At 46.4% G+C, this 18,580-nt stretch overlaps 1 protein-coding gene across 1 annotated transcript in view; it reads right to left on the bottom strand.

Moving 5' to 3' along the window:
• The window catches only part of LOC135460133 (serine/threonine-protein kinase PAK 3-like), a 58,871-nt gene that overhangs the window by 379 nt on the left and 39,912 nt on the right, over window positions 1-18,580 (bottom strand). The window contains exons 13-14 of the mRNA XM_064736804.1: window positions 3,984-4,233; window positions 116-274 (exon numbers count right to left, since the gene is read on the bottom strand). Of these exons, the coding sequence (XP_064592874.1) occupies window positions 116-274; window positions 3,984-4,233 (409 nt within the window). The remainder of the gene's footprint in view (window positions 1-115; window positions 275-3,983; window positions 4,234-18,580) is intronic.

Genomic DNA, 18,580 nt, shown 5'->3' with positions numbered 1-18,580 from the left:
GTGTTGTTTCTACACCCTGGATGTGACCAGCTGCGTTTTGCAAATCCCAATATGACGGCCAATCCCTGGAGGGGATGATCGTCACATCTGCTCCCGTGTCCAGTAATCCCCTTACTATCTTGTTATCTTTGCCCAGGGACAGTTGACAGGTCAACCTGGGCTTTTCCCTCCCCACGACCTGTGCCCAGGCCACTGTTGGAGGCGAGGACCCCTTGGTTGACTGTGAGTCCTGAACCTCCTCTGGCACCAGGATGGCCTGGGCAATGACTTGGCCCTTGGGGAGGAAAAGGGGGGGCCGAACACAGTACAGCCCTAAAGCAAATCTGTCCCAGTCGGTAGTTGACCATTCCCGGGATGATACGAAGGTCTAAAGGTGTATTTTTGGTGTCCCCAGCAATGATCCACCTGCTACGTCCAAGTCTTCTCCAGGTGCCGGGATGTTGAATGTCGGCAGACACCAGGTGGAAGTCACTGTCCTTTAGAGAGATGGATCAGGTCCGCTGCAGCCTGAAAGGAGAAAACGAAGAGGTGGTGGCTGGTACAAGCTGTGGCTGTAACCAACAACTAGTGTAACCAACAATATGTCAAGTCCGTGTAGTTTAGGTCTTGCTCAGTAGAGGCATGTGGCGGGATTCCTTCGGTCCCTCCCTCCCCACTGGGTGTTAACTTGCCCACCTCATTTATGTCTTTGCACAGGGAGGGGCTGTGCTGTTTCTTTGGTTTTTTTGTCCAGAAGTTCCCTGCTTGGAAGCAAGGCAGTCTTTTTTCCTATATTGCAGGAACTCCTCCCTCAATGGGCACTCCGGCATCCAATGTTCTGTTTTGCCGCAGAGATGGCACGGGTGTGTAGCTGGATTCCTCTGGCTCGATCCGGGTGTCAGCGAACCTGCAGCTGCTGCGTTGACGTCAGTGCCCTCCTCGCAGGGGAAAGCTGCGAAGGCCACAGAACAACTTCTCGGTTTTGGTTTCTGGTCTTGTGCATTCGGCAAGGGAACCTTCCTAGCAGTGATCTCCATCATTTGTTCCACGGTCGGTCGAGGGCTCCGGGGGAGAGATCGTATGGCCTGCTTGCACGCCGAATTTACGTTCAAGTAGGCCATCTGCTTTAAGACCGCTTCTCTCTCTCTTTCATCTGGAACCTGAGCCTCAACAAACTGGTAGAGCCTTTCTATGAAAATAAGGTAAGGCTCTTGAGGCCCTGCCGAACTACTTCTTCCTCCTGCTGGGATATTACAGAGGGTAGTTTAAGAAAAGCTCGCTCTGCAGCCTTGCAAGACTCTCCGATCTGGGCCGGGAAGAGCACCGTTGCCTGCACTGCCCCATTGGCCCACACCCCGGTGCCCACAAGATGGTCGGTAGACACCACCTGGCCCTCTGTGTCATGTGAGGTCGCCTGGTTCTCCCAGAGGACTGGGAGAACTCCAGTGACCTCCTTCCCCCACTTGACTGCCCAGGCCCTATACTCCATAGGGCCTAAAAGGCTAGAGAAGAGCGTCCTCAGGTCAGCCGGGATCAGATCTCCCAGTGCAAGGACCGAACAGAGGAGCCGCTGGAAATACTCAGATTCCCGGGTGTGGAAGTCCATCCAAAAATCCTTCAGTTTTTGCCTCACAATTGTCATGAGAAAAGGACCACTGAAGGGTTAAGAACTGTTGAGCCAGTTGGGAAAGAAAGTCTCATGCGTATTTAGTGTGTTTGCAGATGGTGTCTGCAGAACATGCCATGCTGTATCGAAGGGGCATGCTGCCCTGTTCTGAACAATGGGACTGGACTTTCTTCCAAACTTCAGGCCTGGCTGGACTGAGCTCTGGGGTGGTCTCCCCCCCCAGCTCCAAGAGAGGACCCCTCTTGCCTGTCTTCAACCACCGTGACGGACCAACAGAGATGTGAATCCCCTCATCAAAGTACCAAGAACCCCTCTGGCACCCTATTGGCACCCCCATGGCACCCCCCTGGACACCTCCCTCCAGAGACTGGGACTGTACCCCCTCCCAACTCAGGGAAGGGGGAGAACCTGCCCAGAGCAGACGTACCTGGGAGCATTCGGCCATGAAAACAATGGACTTTTGCCCTCCATGAAAACATAATTTCGGCCACCCTTCCCCCAACCAAGAACAGTATATCTGGGGTTCGGTTCGACTGCCTCTCGGAGTCTCCCCAAGACGTGTACCAGCGAGCATCGGCGGCGGGACCCCGAAGGCATCACGTCTTGGTAGCTATACCCCATTCCCTAACCTTCTTTCCTTCCTTTTTCCTTATCCTATCCTTCTCTTCCCTGGATCCTCTAACCAATGCATATTTAGCTGTAGTTATTATCAATAAATTCCATCTTGTTGATTTGCTACTGTAAACCCCTGTGCCTTTGTTGGTTATTTTTGCACCCAAAAATCATTCGTCACCTGTTCATGTCGGGCGGACCTTCACACCCGGAATACTCTCTCTGGGCCTTACATAGTTCCTTGATCCGGTCCTGTGCTATAGGCACCCATTGAGCATGAGAACTCTCCTCCCTGCTCAGGTGGTACATGATCGGGGTGGCCTCAAATACAGGCGCACGCCCCGGCTTCAGGTCGTCCACACCCACCTCCCCCCCCGCTGGAACACGAGGTGTGGGAACCGGAGGGGGGAGCGTGGGAACCGGAATTGAGGGAGGCAGAGGCGGGGCTTGGCACCTGGGAGGGACACTGGCTTGGGCGGGGCGGAACAGGAGGCGGCGACAGGACTTTCTCCGCTCCCAAGGTGGAGTCAGGATGCGGAGCGGAGTAGGGAGGCGGGATAGAGGCGGGGTTTGGTGGAGGTGGAGCACTGGGAGGGACAAAGGGCGGAGGCAAGGGAAAAGGGGATGGATCATTGGGTAGGAAAGGGTTGGACTGGGAATAAAATGGGTTTCGGGAAAGAGATTGAGAAGGGGTAGAGGCGGGAAGAGCCACGTGGTTGCCTCCATCGTGTGCTCCATAGGAGCCATCTTGAGTAGAGACATCAAATCTTACAACTTTGGGAATCGCAACTGGGGACTTGGGGGGTTGGAAAGAGGGATAGGAAAGTGTGCTCCGGGGAGTCTTGCCAGGATCTCCTCGGAGTCCTTCTTTCGGAGGGAAAGGCCGAGCTGGTCGAGGGGAGGCAGGGGGAGGATGGAGCCCCTGCGTCGTGTTGGCCTTAAGAACTCCTCTCAATGGCTCAGACCGACGGACACGGGGTGAGGAAGACGGGGTAGGGTTACGAGAACTGGGGCAACGGGGGTTCAAATTGAAGTAGATGGATTTTTTCTCAGCTCCCCAGGCGGAGATAGCAAAATCAAGACTTTACCAGCCCAATCGGCAGCTGGATAAAGTCTCGCTTCTCCAGAGCTGACCGCCTGATCTAATTTGGCGACAACAGCTTTCCAATATACTGGGTCCTTAACGTGCTCTGGGGAAGAGTCGGGAAACTGAGAAAAGATCCATTTACTTCTTCAACTCAACTTTAGGGGGATCAAAACCTCCCCCAATCAACAAACTCTTAACCTGGTAATAGACTCTTTTTTGAGTCGTGCTCTGGCGCGCACCCATCGCGTTACGAAAAGAGAGAAAGAGGAAAGAGAAAGAGCACAACTCAGGTGTTATAAAACTGCCCACCCGGAGCAAAGGAAAACTAAAACACTAACGCACGCACCACCGGCTCCCGCGCCACTGCCTGTATAGGAGGTCGGTCCCAAAGCAGGCATAAACCCCTAGGGACAGAACAGTGGGAATAGGATTTGTGGGTTTTAGGAACTGTCCCCTAGCAGCGGTCCCCAAGACAGGGCATAACTCTAGGGTAAGCGGTCCCCGAGACAGGGCACGACTTAAGTTCCTAGGGAAGAGAAAACAAAAAACGAGGGGTAGGGATTGTTCCCAAGGGACAATCCCAGGGGAAAAGGGTTGGGAGCAGTCCTCAAAGCAGAGGCTGGCTCCTAGGGGAGGTTAAAAGGGCAGGAGGGAAGACACCCCAAAGCAGGGGCTTACCAATCCGGTGGCGCTGCAAATAAAATCCAAGGTAGGCAGGTCTTCAACCGTGGAGCTCTCCTTGGGTGGGAGGAGTTCCAGCTCCGAATCCCCTGGGAGCGCCGCTCCTAAAACGGAGCCTGCTACAACCAGGGGTAGTCCGGCGTCCAAAGGTCCAATGACCTTGTCCGCGGGGTCCGAGCCAAGCGGGGGGGGGCCCACGTTGGGCACCAGAACTGCAGCTGTCCGTGGCCTTAGACCTGGTGTCTGGCTAGCGAGAGGGCGGCCAACAGCCCACTGCAGTTGGGGGGAGTCAGTCCCCGGTGGCAGGGCCCTGGGGCTGACTGCTTCAGGCACCCCTCGGCGTCAGTGGCCTTGGGCTGTGCCTGCAGGGACAAAGTCTTGGGGAAAGCTGCGATGTTGGTTGAAGAAATAAGAGTCGGACACTTCCTGGGGTCCAAATAGGTTTAATGCCTCTGGCAATCTGACATGGAGGGCCAGGGACCAGCAGGGAATGACAAAAGACAGTGGGGGAACAAAGGTTATAAAGGGAGGTGGAAACCAAGGGAGGGGTTTACAACTAACCAATTAGGGAAGGTTGGGGGATGAGCTTAACATAACAGACAACATAGTGAAGCCAATAAATACAAATTAAAGGAGGGGCCCCGGGACCTCAGCCAACCACGGCCCCCAGTAAGATGAAGGTTCTGGAAGACTGGGAGGCAGGGGGGTGATTGACTGGGCACAGGGAGGAGGAAAAATTTACCTAAAAGGGAGTAAGAGGGAGGAGAAATTACATAACATAGGTAATTGACACCAACCAGGGGCAGGGGTACCCATAGCAACATAACTGGAAGTGACTACTGGCGGGAAACTTAAGGAGGGCAGAAGCATCTTACACAGAATGGGGGGGGGGGGAACAATACATAACATGAGGGAATATTACAAAAAACTTAGAAGCACACTACAACAGCAGTCCTTGCAGGCCCAACAAGAGAAAACAGGAAAATAGGAAAAGGAGGGGAAAAAAATGTGAGTTCATCACAACAGAAAAAAACCAAACACTCTCAAAGATTCCTTCTCCAGGGGAATGGGGAGTATTGGCAGAACACTGTGTCATTGAGAGAAAGAGCTGGCTCACCCACTGCCAGTATCTTCCAGTTCAGTGAATTTCATGATGGGATTTTCCTTCTATATTATTTTCTCAGAGGGAAACAAAATGCAAGATGCTGATTTAAAGCACAGATGTCAGCTTCCAGGAGATACAAAAAGCAGCCCCACTATCTGGGGCTCTCTGCCGTTTGTGCTCAGCTGGGTAACAACCACCACAATAGCAACAGGACAGGCAGCCCTGCAGTGTAGATGGCTGGCACAGAAGCTAATTTTATACAGTAGTTTGAAGAGTTCTCTTGACAGGAAACAAAGCACAGGTACATGCATCTCACACTTGAGATACAAGGAGATCTTCCCAGCCCTGTTCTTGATGCAGGGAACACCTCGGCAGAATGGAGATGTCTCTGACAGTGCCTTCTGAGCATATTCACAAATTCTGAGCAGCACTGAGAGATGGGAGCATCTATCCCCAGTGTTGGAACATGTTTGCAGCTGGCCTAACTTCACGTTGGATAGACCTTCCACCAGAAAAACACCTGGCCCGTGACTGTGCAGGGGTATCTGTGGTTGGACTTAGCTGCTGCCAATATGTTCCAGTTCGGTGTATATCCTCATGGGATTTTCCTGATTCACCATTCTCCCTGAGAGAAACAAAATGCAAGATGCTGACTTTAAAGCAGAGATGCCAGCTTCCAGGAGATACACAAGGCAGCCCCACTCTCTGGGGCTCTCTGCCATTTGTGCTGAGCTGGGTAACAACCACCACAACAGCAACAGGACAGGCTGCCTTGCAGTGCAGATGGCTGGCATAGAGACTGATTTTGTACCGTCCTTTGAAGAGTTCTGCTTGACAGGAAACAAAGCACAGGGACATGCATTCCCAGGAGAGAAGGACATCACTACCTTTCAGCTGTTTGCCAAAAGAATGCCTTTCCGTGTGTAAAGCAGAGCAGCTCAACCTAGAGCCGATCCTGATGGGGTTTTCTGCATCAGGACCCTGACCTGTTCATGAGCAGGCTGAGGTCAAAGATGCCCCTCTCCCATCTAAGGAAGGCTCCAGCCTCTGCAGTCAAAGCAACCCTCAGGGACAGGGCAGCTAGCACAACAAGGCTGGCAAAGCCCAAGAACGAGCACTGACAAACAGTGGGAAGAAGCCACAGCCTGTCTGAGCCCCATACAAGCTGTTGTCCCCATTCAGGACGCAACAGGATGGGCTTTGACATCAGTCACACTGAGGTGTGGATCAGTGCCCCTTTTGTCCCAACAGGTGATGGTAGACACAGAATCCCCTGGGCTCTGCTCTCAGCCCCGCCAGGTCTTATCTGAGAGCACAGCACTGGCAGCTGTTACGGGCAAGAGGCAGATTCATTGGATTGTGCTGCATAATCACAAAGGACTTGATGTGTTTTCCTAGAGACTGATCTGAGCAGGGCTTGGCCCAATGGGTAGGATCCTAACAGTCATGGAAAGAGCGGGAATTGGGTATGGAAAAGTGCCATGGATCTGAGGAATATACCATGGCTGGGCTGGAGGCTCTCTCCAGAGAAATGTCTGCAGTACAGTTTTATCTGATCACACCACTTGGATGTGTCTCTTGGACACATCTTGATAAACATAAAACTGGAAGATTAAATAAAGGTTGTTTCAAAAGTTTCTGTTTTATCTTTGAGGGCATATGGAAAACACCTCTTGCTTTCTATTTGTTATCTAACCTGATATTTTTCAAAATATCTCTTACGACAAAAAAAATAGCATTCTCATGAAAACAAACTGCAGATGTAGTAGTGGTAACTGTCATAAAAATGACTCAGTAAGATGTGGGGCAGAAGGGTTTTTCAGGATGGAGAAAAATCAACTCCACCAAAAATCCCCCCCAAACCATCAAACACAACAAAAAATCCCCAGAAAAGCAACACAAAAACACCCCCCCCCCCCTTAAAAAATAAAACAAAAAACTCAACCAAAAAGACAAAACTCCAAATCCAGTCTATTTCTTTGAATTTTGTTTTCTCTGATGACTGGTTGGAAGTCAGGAGTCTACAGAGAATTTAGGAAGCTGAAAATTCTGTTCAGTTTGGCCACTAGCATACATGGACTTGCCTAGATCATTTGCTAGGTCACAGCCTTCTGCTGATTCCAGAACAGTTCCTGCTTCAGCCTTTAGCACAGAGGGATGCTGAGGCAAACCCAAGCCAGCCAAGGTACCGTCAGAGGCAGCAGGAACACCCAGAGCATTCTCTCGCTGCCTCGGAGCACAGCACTGCTCAGGGGAGTCCTAATTGGCCCCGTGACACCAAATTCAGGGGGAGCATTTGGTACAGCTCTGCACACAATGCACTGTCCCTAAGACAAGAGACACACTGGATGTACCCAGCATCTCCAGGTGCTTCTTCTCATTCTGCTGTTTCAGGGAGACGAAGGAACTGCCCAAGCTTGAGTTCCCAGGTTTGACAGAAGGGCTTCCTCGAGGTAATGCTGCTGCGGCAGCAGAAGGGGACCAAGGACATCACTACCTTTCAGCTGTTTGCCAAAAGAATGCCTTTCCGTTTGTAAAGCAGAGCAGCTCAACCTAGAGCCGATCCTGATGGGGTTTTCTGCATCAGGACCCTGATTTCTTCTCCCTCTTTTGTCTTCGGGATTATTTCCTCCCCGCAGGGGAATTCCTGCTCAGGTGTGGTCAAAGCAAATTCCTCAGGACCTGAAGGATGCACCTTACCAACCCATCTGATGCTCAGTCCTAGATAACTGATCTTTTGGCCAACCAGGAGATGAAGGATGTCTCCAAACACAGCTGAGGATTCAACCGGGTTTATTGAAGGCGAGGCAGAGGGTCCAGGAAGGGTAGAGGTGAGGAGAGAGGCAGGGGCACAACCACAGCCGAAGGGAGGCTGGTGGTGGAGCCAGGAGAAGGGGTGGGGCCAGGGTTTATAACTGAAGCCCGAGCTTGAGTTCCCAGGTTTGACAGAAGGGCTTCCGGCAGGTAATGCTGCTGCGGCAGCGGAAGAGGACCCTAGGGCATTTCTTCTCCCTCTTTTGTCTGCATGATCAATTCCTCACCGCGGGGGAATTCCTGGGCAGGTGCAGGCAAAGCAAATTCCTCACGATCTGAAAGACCCACCTTACCGACCCACCTGATGCTCAGTCCCAGATAGCTGATCTCTTGATCAACCAGGAGACGAAGGAGGTCTCCAGACACAGCTGAGGATCCAACAGGGTTTATTGAGAGCGAGGCAGGGGGTCCAGGAAGGGTAGAGGTGAGGATGTTAGCGTTCAAAAACACATAATCACGGGGGATTATATGCAGTGCTTTTTATTAAGAGCTCTGGGTCTCAGGGGTATATTCAACCCAAATCTGACTCCGACCATACATCCGAAATGATCATGTTTTTATACTCTATCATTACATAACTTTCATGTTAATTATTAAACTTATATTGTTGTATTGTATACATAAATTTAGCCCTCTCTGAATTTTCAGCATAGTTTCTCACTATTCTTCTTATGGTTATATAATAATTACATTTAATTGCTAAACAATCATCACATCTAACAATTATATAATTTATCATACTGCTTACGCAGGTGCAGTTGATCTGGGAAAGCACAAAGCCTAACACTTTAGATTCTATCTTTAACTTTTTCCAGGGCTCTGCTATCATTCTCCCCCCTTTGAAAGCATTGTCACTTCACTATAGGTGTAAATGTTTTCTCTTGATACAGTCCTTTATTCCTCAGTTCGTACTTGGTTCTTCAATTCCAGGGTTGATGTAAACGTTGTCGTGGATGCTGTTACGAACTGGAGAAGCAGAAGATGGTGGGCGTGGATCTCGTGTTAGTGCCTTTATTATCCTCTGGTTCCAGGACATTTTCTTCTGTATCTCTCCCTTTAAGATGCTGTAAACTATCCAAATTGCTAAGAATACCATTTGTAAGTTTATTACATTCTCAATGATAGATTTAATCCATGAATTTACATTCCACCCTAATCCTTTAAAGATTTTTCCTAACCAGCTTGTAGCCAAATCCTTTTGCTCTTCTTGTGCTTCATGCTCTATTTGTTTCAACTGATTGATCATAGTCTACATCTGCAGTTACATTTGGGATATGAGCGCAGCAATGATCAACTTGTCTCTTTAAGAATCCACATACTTCGTGCTCTTTCAGGAGTAACACAACATATCTAGGGCTAATCGATTTTGTAAAGTCATTTTTGTGGTGGCTTGTAATTGTATATTTAATTCTTTAAATCCTTCCCGGTGACTCTTGCCAGTCTATCTACCTCACCTGTAAGTTAGTTTAGCATCTCTCTACTGTGATAGTTTGCTATAGGACCAAGCAATGACTCTAGGGCCCATCCAAATTTCACTCCACTAGAGGGTTCTTGCCAAGTGTCATCTGGATTTTGATTGCTTGTCTTGTTCTTATCTGCAGAAGTTCATGTTTTCCATTAAATGGGGACTTTTTCCAAATTGGACATAAGGTTGGGAGGCCTAAAGTAATCTCCTTTACTTTCCCGTCTACAGGCAAATATGTTGTCCAGGTACCATCACTTGCTGCTCATACAAATTGTCCTGGACCTCGGACTGTAACCCTGGTACACCCTATAATTACTCTATAATTCGCTCTGCCTTGTTTATGTTTGATCCCTCTGCAAGCACATCGAAATTGTAGGGCTATTGCCAGGGGTGGCACCTGTTTTATCTCTTCATCATCTGAAGTGCAGTTGTACGTTTTATTACATGCCTGCCAACTTACTTTGTCTGCCCTTGTTCTGCTACTAATGGCAGTGTTCGTTTTTGCTGGATCTGTTTCATTCTCGGGGCCTTCCCACTTAATACACCAAGGAGTGTTTGCCATATATTGGAATCTTTGAAGAATACTCACAGACCACTCACTGTCCCAAGGTTCTATCTGATCTTTCCTATCCTTGGCCTCACATTTCCATACCACAGTGGTTTCTGTAACTTGCCTCAATTCAGGTACCTGTTTACATGTTAATTGTTTTGTTCTTTTGTATTTGAGGTAGTTTTGATGTTATGATTCCCCAATTTACTGGGTCTCCTGCTGCCTTTGGTATTGGCAGACAGGCAGTTATCCGACTGGTGGTTTGCATTTTGGCAAAATCTTTGACTAATCCAATCATTATATTCTCAGCCCGAACTGCATTAGAAACCTTTATCACCTGTTTTTCTGTTTGTACCTCTCTCTTCATTCTAGAATGAAGAGTGGTTAGTTGATCATTTTGCATTCCACATCCCAAAGATATTAATAACCATAATGTTAGCACAATTACTGATAGCATTCTGAAAGCAATTAAACACATCTTATGTGCAGCCTTTTTTCATTCCAGAGCTTATACAGTCTGTGATCCAGGATGGACTTTCTTCACTCGGGTATAGTGAATCCAGGGGTCCACACCAACTACTTTGACTGCTGTAAAGGTGGTCAGTAGTACCTGTTGGGGTCCATTCCACTTTTCTTTCAGCGGTTCCTCGTTCCAGTTCTTGATGTACACCTTGTATCCTGGATGTATGTTATGAACTGGGTTCTCGAGAGTCAGTGGTCTATTCCACATGAGGATACTCTGGAGCCGAGCTAAAGTTTTCCCAAGAGACAGAACATAATCATACACTTCCTGCTTTCCTGTGACGTGTACATTAGGGTTAGGCTCAGGAGATTCATATGGTTTCCCATACAATATCTCATAAGGACTGACTTGACATCCCACTCCTAGGCTTTATCCGAATCCACAAGAGTGCTGTTGGCAAAACCTGGGGCCACTGCAATTTGGCTTCTTGGCATATTTTACTGATCTGCCTTTTTAGTGTCTGATTCATCCTCTCTACCTGTCCACTTGACTGGGGTCTCCATGTTGTGTGGAGGTCCCAATTTATCCCCAGCAATGTACTTACCTCTATTACTACTGTAGCTATGAAATGGGGTCCCCTATCTCATGATACCCCGAGGGGTACTGTTTTGCGGAGAAAAGAAGAAACCTCACAACTTTATAAAAGTTGTAAAGCTCGGTATGTTTATTTACGACGCCAGACGCACACGGAGAAAATTCTCCTCAAAAGGCATGCGTACCCCTGAAAATTTCAGACCCCCTTTTATCCCCCTTCCAAATGCATATGCATACAGTTTCACAATAAGTTCATACATATTCATCCTGCATAACATTTAGCACCACTTCTTCTTTATCAAAGGAATTTCTAGGTCGGGGCAAATTGACCTCGTGGTCTTTTCTGTTTTTCTTTCTCTGTCTCCTTGCTGTCTCAGCATACAAGTTTTTCCTTCAGCTTTGGCCTCACAGACTTTTCACCATTGTTAGACACTTCACCTAATTCAGGATGGATCCCTACTCTGTCTCATTCCCCCCTTTCCTAGGAAATAAGTAAATTCTTTTACTTAATGAAAACTTTCATGACAATAAGTGTCTTTTAATGCTTCACTATGTACGTTTGATAAAGAGGTTAGTACAGCCATTCGTTGTAGTATTCTCCAGTTCCAAATTAACAATGTAATAGATAATCCTAAGCTTATCCCAACTAATATTAGTAAAACTACAATAGGGTGGCACAACTTACTAAAGATTTCATTTGCAATTGGTGACCACCCAAAGATCACATCTCACTAGTGATGATCCATATTTTATTTTATTCTTTGTAGAACTCTGGTTATCTCCTTTGTACTATGTTGGATTTCTTTCCACTTTCTTGGATTTCTTTCAAGACTTCTAATAGGTCTTGGTGCTTAATTAATTGTTTAACCAGTGTAAGGTTCATCCCAATAGGGGTAGGTGGTAGTCTGTGATACATTGTGTAATTGGCTGTAATCAGCTGGTGGGATGTTACTGGTACCAAATACGAAAAATCACACCCAATAATCTTAACAAAATTACAAACACAGAGATTAGAATGGTTTCTACTAGACAGAATAACATCATTGCTATCAATTTGTACAGCAGCACAAGCAGTTCTCAAGCATACACCCCTTTCCAGTATATACGAGCACAGTTTTCTGGTCAGTGACTGGATGAATTTCAAAGTGGCAAATACTCTGTTCAGTGTCTAAACACATCTTGGGCACTAACAGTATTGCTTTCACAAATGAATCCCATTTGTTCTCTAGTAATGCAGGATTCTAAGTTTACTGTCTGCTACTTTTCATTCATCTTTCCGTGCCCACACTCTATGTTCTGAAGGATAGAGTGTTGTTTTTTTCATGGTTTAATCTTAGGGCAATGATGGGATGGATAACATAAACAGTGGCATTACGTATGGTAAGCACAAAGGCAGTGGCCACATTAGAAACAGGATCATAGGTAAAATTCACCATAGTAGTCCACCAGGATTGAAACTTCCTTTCAAAATCAATTGCATTATCCCACTCAATTTTCCAAATATCAGCTGGAAAATTACCTTCACCCCTTTCCTATATGATCAGAGCTGCTGTTGCTTGTATCCATAACTGTGCTTGCATACAACTGAAAGCTAAAGACACATTATCTTAAACTATACTAAATGCTTCTACTATGAATTTGTGGTCTTGGTCCCCAGCCTCTTCATACTTCTTTACTTTGGCAGTACTTTTGAAATGTCACTGGCTAGTTCCTAATGCCAATAGAGATTACTATAAAGGCTGTTTCAATTTTGTTAGGCTACCTGCTGCAGCAGCCAGTTTGTTCATCAGTATTTCTGAATCAATTCCATTTAAAACTCCTAATCTTGTCCTTAATATGCCAGTTAGATGTTTGTTATGGGGAACAGGAACTGCTTTCTGTCCATGACCATCCCTCCCTGCCAGAGGGATGTGCTGGGCTCACACTGCAAATTCAGACACACTTCACAAGTGTATCTGACAGAGGTTTAGGTCATACTTGAGGCAGATGTTTGTTCTGAAATGTAGAGACCTCAGGAACTCTAACCTCTCCCTCCCCCTCCAAAGCACCTGATTTCTCAGATGTGTGGCAAGCAGGAATGTCTCTCCTGGTCCACAAAACCTCACCCACCTTGCTCTAAGATCAAACTGTGGACTGTGTTCAGGGCAGAAGATAATGGAGGGGAAATTTTGAGAGAAGAGCCTAAATTCATTGCAGTGCCTCAGAAGAAACTGGGATCAGGTTTCTGCTACTTGAAACACTCAGCACGAAAGTGATGTTCAAAATCCTACAGCCTGCTGCTGAGCTCTGAGGGGGTCTCTCTCTCTACCTCTTTTAAGCAGAATCCAACTGCCTCAGACTGGGACAATCACTGATCCAAATCTCAGTAGGAAAAGGGATAGCTATAAATAAGGAAAATCACCTTCTTTGCTTGGGTTAATTTACCACCGGCAGTTCAGCACCCTTTACCAGCCATTGCTTGGGGGTTCAGCCAACCAGCTTGGAAAATGACCTATGGAAACTGATTTCTTGGTGTTCCTGGTTTTAGGAACCAGGAGAGCTGGCTCCGTCCTTTCTTGTCTGCTCCTGAGATATGCCTGTTTTTGTGACCATGTTGTCCAGCCCTCAAAGGAAGTTTTTAGGAAGGAGGAGCAGGCTGGTTGGATTTTTGAGATATTAATTTGCATTATCAACTCCACACGTTTGAGAGACCATTCTGGATTGAGTAATAGCTGTTGTTCTGGCACATTCTTTACTACGTAAGGTTCAAGTTTGGAGTTTGGGTAGAGTCTGAACTAGTATGGGGTGTATAAGGCCCCGCTGTGGTAAAAAGTGCAGTGTCCACTTTGAATTCAAATGAAAGTCTGACAGTAATTCGAGCTCAAAGGCAGGTCACTTCTACAGGCTGTATCAGGGTGAAATTACACCAACAGTCTGATTCACTTAGGCTATCACAGACTTCCTGGTGTTCATATACACCAGGGGAGGTTCAGACACTAATTACATCTGGTCTCTCATAAGCCATCCTATTGATGACCGAGCACTTTACTTTGATTTCTTCTCCTCTGCTTCCTTGAAGTGTTCACAGTTCCTGTTCTTGCTATTCTTGCTCCTCACATACCTGATTCTTGTGGATTACTATGGTAGATATGTTTAAATCTTTTATCTCAGAAGGTTTTCCCATGGATCCAGTATACTGCTTAAATGCCAGGGACCAAGGCCATTCAGCATTGCTTTGGGTAGAGGTACTCTCTAGTTCTAAAACTTCAGTTATAATTCCATACAAAACAATTCTGTACACTAAAGTATGAGCTACTCCCGACCGCAATATACTCATTTTGCCCGAGTAAGTTTTAGTCTCAGTTCATTGTCTCCTGGCGTCACTCCTGAAGGGGCTTCTGGGCCTTCTTCACCCGAGAGTGATGGATCCAGGCATTCTGCTCTTTGATTCTGATTGCAGTAAAGGTGGTGAGAGGTACTTGCAGTGGTCTCTCCCACTATGGTTCCGAAGTCTTCTCTGTAAGAGACTTAACATATACATCATCCCCAGGCTATCTAACTCCCTGCTCTGAGTTCCAGCCACATGTTTCTCAATTACTGTGAGCCTTTTGCTTAAGGCCACCATGTAGATGGACATTCTGTACATTCCCCTTGTATTCTATATGGTCTTCTATAAGGCATTCCAAAAGGATTCAGCATTCCTTTAGCTCAAAAGGTTTAGTTTGAATTTGCAGTAGTGCTAGTGGAAGAGCTTGGGCTAGGGTAGATTAACTTCTTGCCCCAGTATTATGATTTGCTGCTTAATCAAATGATTCATTCTCTCCACCTGGCCACTTGACTGGGGGCGGTATGGGGTGTGAAGTTCCTAATCTATGCCCAGGTGGCTACTGATCTGTTGCACTGCTCTGGAAATGGAATATGATTCTTTATCTGAGGATATTGTGGCTGGAACTTTGAAGCATGGTATTATTTCTTGTAAAAATGATCTGGTCACCACTTGAGGTTTGACAGCTCTGGTGGGGAATGTTTCTGGCCACCCTGAAAATGTATCTATTAATGCCAGTAAGTACTGATACCCCCCTTTCCTTGGGAGTTCTGAAAAGTTGATTTGCCACTGCTGTACAGGCTCATGGCCTCTCCCAGTCCGACTGAGTTTTGGCCCGGGGGGGTATTTTGAGGTTAGTCTGGAGGCAAGGATCACATTATCAGCTCACCTGAGTGATAGTGGCATATAAATTCCTGACAACAATACAGTAATTCTTTCAATCAGATGTGTGTTCTAGAAAGCCTGTGGAAATTACTACTTCAAAGTCAACACTTCATTTCAATGCACTCTGTATCACTCGCATCCTTGGTCATTTCGAAAAAGGAGCCACACTCTATAGGCTTTTAAGTAGTTAGGCCCTAGTGTGTTTTCTAATGCCCTTCCTTCACTAGTAACCACGAAAATGGGAAGGGATTACTAGCTCTCTTTCAATGGTAGCCCAACCCCTTGCAGTTGTACGTCTCTTTTGATTTGTATTATTGTATTATGGGTACCTTTGAGGAAAATCTGTACTTCACCCTTTGCTGCTTTCTTTGCCTCTCCATCCGCCAGCTCATTTCTTTCTTCCAATTTTAAGCTCACTCTCTGGTGTGCCTTAATATGCTTTTTCAGGTAGCTGAACTGCTTCCAGCAGCTGAATTGTCTCTTCTTTCCCTGTGAGGTCAGCAGTCCCCTCTCCTTCCAGATGGCTCCATGTGCATACACAACTCTGAATGCTTTTTGCTGTTTCTAAGGCATGGGTCAATGCATTTATCTCAGCATCTTGTGCAGAGGTACCTGTTGGTAAGGGTCCAGACTCTATTACCTCTCTGCAGGTAGTCACTGTGAACTTTGCAATGTCGCTTTCTTGTCAGTGAACCAGGTCTCTGCATCATCCAGAGGAGTGTCCTTTAAGTCTGGGCGGCTGGAGGAGGTAGCTTCAATGGGCTCCAGGCAAACATGGTGTACTGCTTCTCCTTGATTTCCGCTGAGAAAAGAAGCTGGGTTGACAATATTAGTCCCCACTATCTCTACATCATCTTGCTCTACCATGATGGCCTGGTATTTCAGAAACCTCTCTGGTGAAAAGCCAGTGGCCACCCTTTACTTCCAGTACTGTGGACACTGTGTGGGACACTAGCACAGTCATTTTTGTCCCAGGGTAAACTTGTGTGCCTCTTGAATGTTCAGCACAAGTGCTGCTACAGCTCTGAGGCAACCTGGCCATCCTTCGGCTGTTGCATCTAGTTGCTTAGAGAAGTAAGCAACTACCCTCTGGTATGGACCCAAGTCTTGAGCCAATATTGCCAGGGCAATTCCTTGCGTGGGAAAATAGAAAGAATGCTTTACTTACATCTGGAAGTTTCAAAGCTGCAGCCGACATGAGGGGACTCTCTAGCTGGTGAAAGGCCCGTGTGGCGTCTCTTGTCCACTGGAGATCTCTGTTTCCATTGGCAATAAGAGCATAGAGGGGTCTGGCGAACAGTCCATAATTATAAACCCACAGCTGGCACTACTCTGCCATGCCTAAGAAGGTTTGAAGTTCTTTCGTTGTCTGGGGTTTCAGGGTTTAGCATAGGGCTTCCCTGCCTTAAAGTCTGCTGCTCAGCACTCACTTCTTACCCCAGGTAGATTACCTTCTGTTTCACTACCTTTTTTTTTTTGCTTTTTTCTTTGAGACTCTGCATCCTTGGAGTCCTAGGAAATTCAAAAGGCTTACCATCCAGGCTTCTCTCGCTTCCCTCGTCCGAGTGGCTACTAGAAGATCGTCCATGTACTGCAACAGCCTCCTTTCCTCTTGTGGAGCTTCCCAGGACTCTGGGTCTTTGCAAGCTGTTCTCCAATTGCAATGGGGAATTTTGAAGCCTTCAGGCACATGGACTATGTGAGCTTGTGTTTGAATGCAAAAATTTTCTGGCTGGCTTCGTGGATAGGGAGGCAAAAGAAGGCATCTCTTAGGCCTAAAACAGTGAACCAGGTTAGCTCAGGTGTTAAACAAGTTGGTAAGATCTATGGATTTGCTACCACAGGGTATAAATTCTGTGTTATCTTATTGACAGTCCTTAATCCAGTACTATCAATAATTGGGCTGATTCCTTCCTTACCTTCCCTTTGAGGGTACTACTCAGTTCTCACTGGTTGTGTTCTTTCATTAAGCGTGATGGGGGAGCATCCCATGGGGGAGCATCTTTCACTCTCCCTGGTACAGCAGAGGCTCATACTCTTGAAAACACTTATTTACTTATTCTAATATCTCCTTACTAATGTCTTTCTTAATTTCAGTGTCTGTTAATATTAAGCCTAACATCTTTATATCATTTGCCTCCAGAGTAACGTTTCTCATTTGAGAATGTTTAGCAAATTGAGCGAATTGTACAAAAGCTTTTAGGTACACATAGTACACGTGTTACTTTAAAGGTTTGCAAAAGTATGCCTTCTCACACTGGCCAGTTGTTCATTCCCCACACTACAACATAAACATTCTCCACCGGTACTAAAGCTTTATTTAAAACTGAATATATGACCCTTGTGCCGACAAAAATTCTTCCCTTTTGGGGAGGTCATCTTTACCCCTCCTCCCTTACCTTGGGAGGAAGCCTTTAGCAAATCATATGTACTCATTTTGCGAACTGTGATTGCTTTGCATTTCAGCATGATAATCCTTGCCTGATTTCATACGTTGCTATCTTATTCTGCATGCTGAACAACATGTTTGATTTGCTTTCTCTTTGCCTTGTTTTCTTTTTCAAGGGCCAAGACCAGAGGGCGGTCTGATCTCAAAGTCTCTTTGTCATTCTGGGTGATTTCTTAAAACAAAAGACATTTCAGCATACAAAAACTCTCTCCCATTTTTCTTCCTATTAGAACAGCAAAACAGCAATACTAGTGTTTCTCATAAACACCGCACTGCAATAATACCTGCACATCCAGCTTTTGTTCACAGGCCATTCCCGTGTTCCCTGGGGAGACGGGGCAGCCAGAGCTGTCCCTGTGCCCAGGGCACAGCCACTGTCACCTCACACAGCGTGCCAGCCTCTTGATGTACCAAAGGCTCCCTGAAATTGCTCACAAAGGCAGGCTATTCTGTTTGTTACAGAGAACTTTAAATCCTTTCAGCGCATTGTTTCCAGTAAAGACTTACTGCAGTACCAACTGAAGTCTCATAAATCTCGTAAGTCTCATTAACTAATTCATCTCATTCATCCCTTCTATAGAAACTCTGTTTTACAAAATATCAGTCTTTTCTAGTTCTCTTCTTGCACAATCTAATTAAGCACTGTGTCTACTTACACTTGTTTTGCTGCTTTGCAAAAAGGCTGTGCTAGTCACAGCCGAAACTCTGATATGCCCGCAGACACAGACACACGCACTCTCCCCCCCCCTTTATCTCAAATTCACAAGAGCCAAGGCTTGAATTACTATGAGGGGGAGAATTCTTGGAATTCCTTTAACTCGCTTTATCGAAGTTAAACATAAATCACTGTACTATAGTTCTCCTGTGTAAAATGCTACTCTTGTTGCAACAAAATCTTAAAATCTCCACAAACACCACTATACAATCTGAGAATCAAATTACCACAATGCAGTGGAAGAAAATCA

Source organism: Zonotrichia leucophrys, chromosome Z (genome assembly GCF_028769735.1).
Source record: "Zonotrichia leucophrys gambelii isolate GWCS_2022_RI chromosome Z, RI_Zleu_2.0, whole genome shotgun sequence".
Taxonomy (NCBI): Eukaryota; Metazoa; Chordata; class Aves; order Passeriformes; family Passerellidae; genus Zonotrichia; species Zonotrichia leucophrys.
Note: the sequence above shows the minus strand (reverse complement) of the source record. Positions and strands in the feature narration are given on the sequence as shown.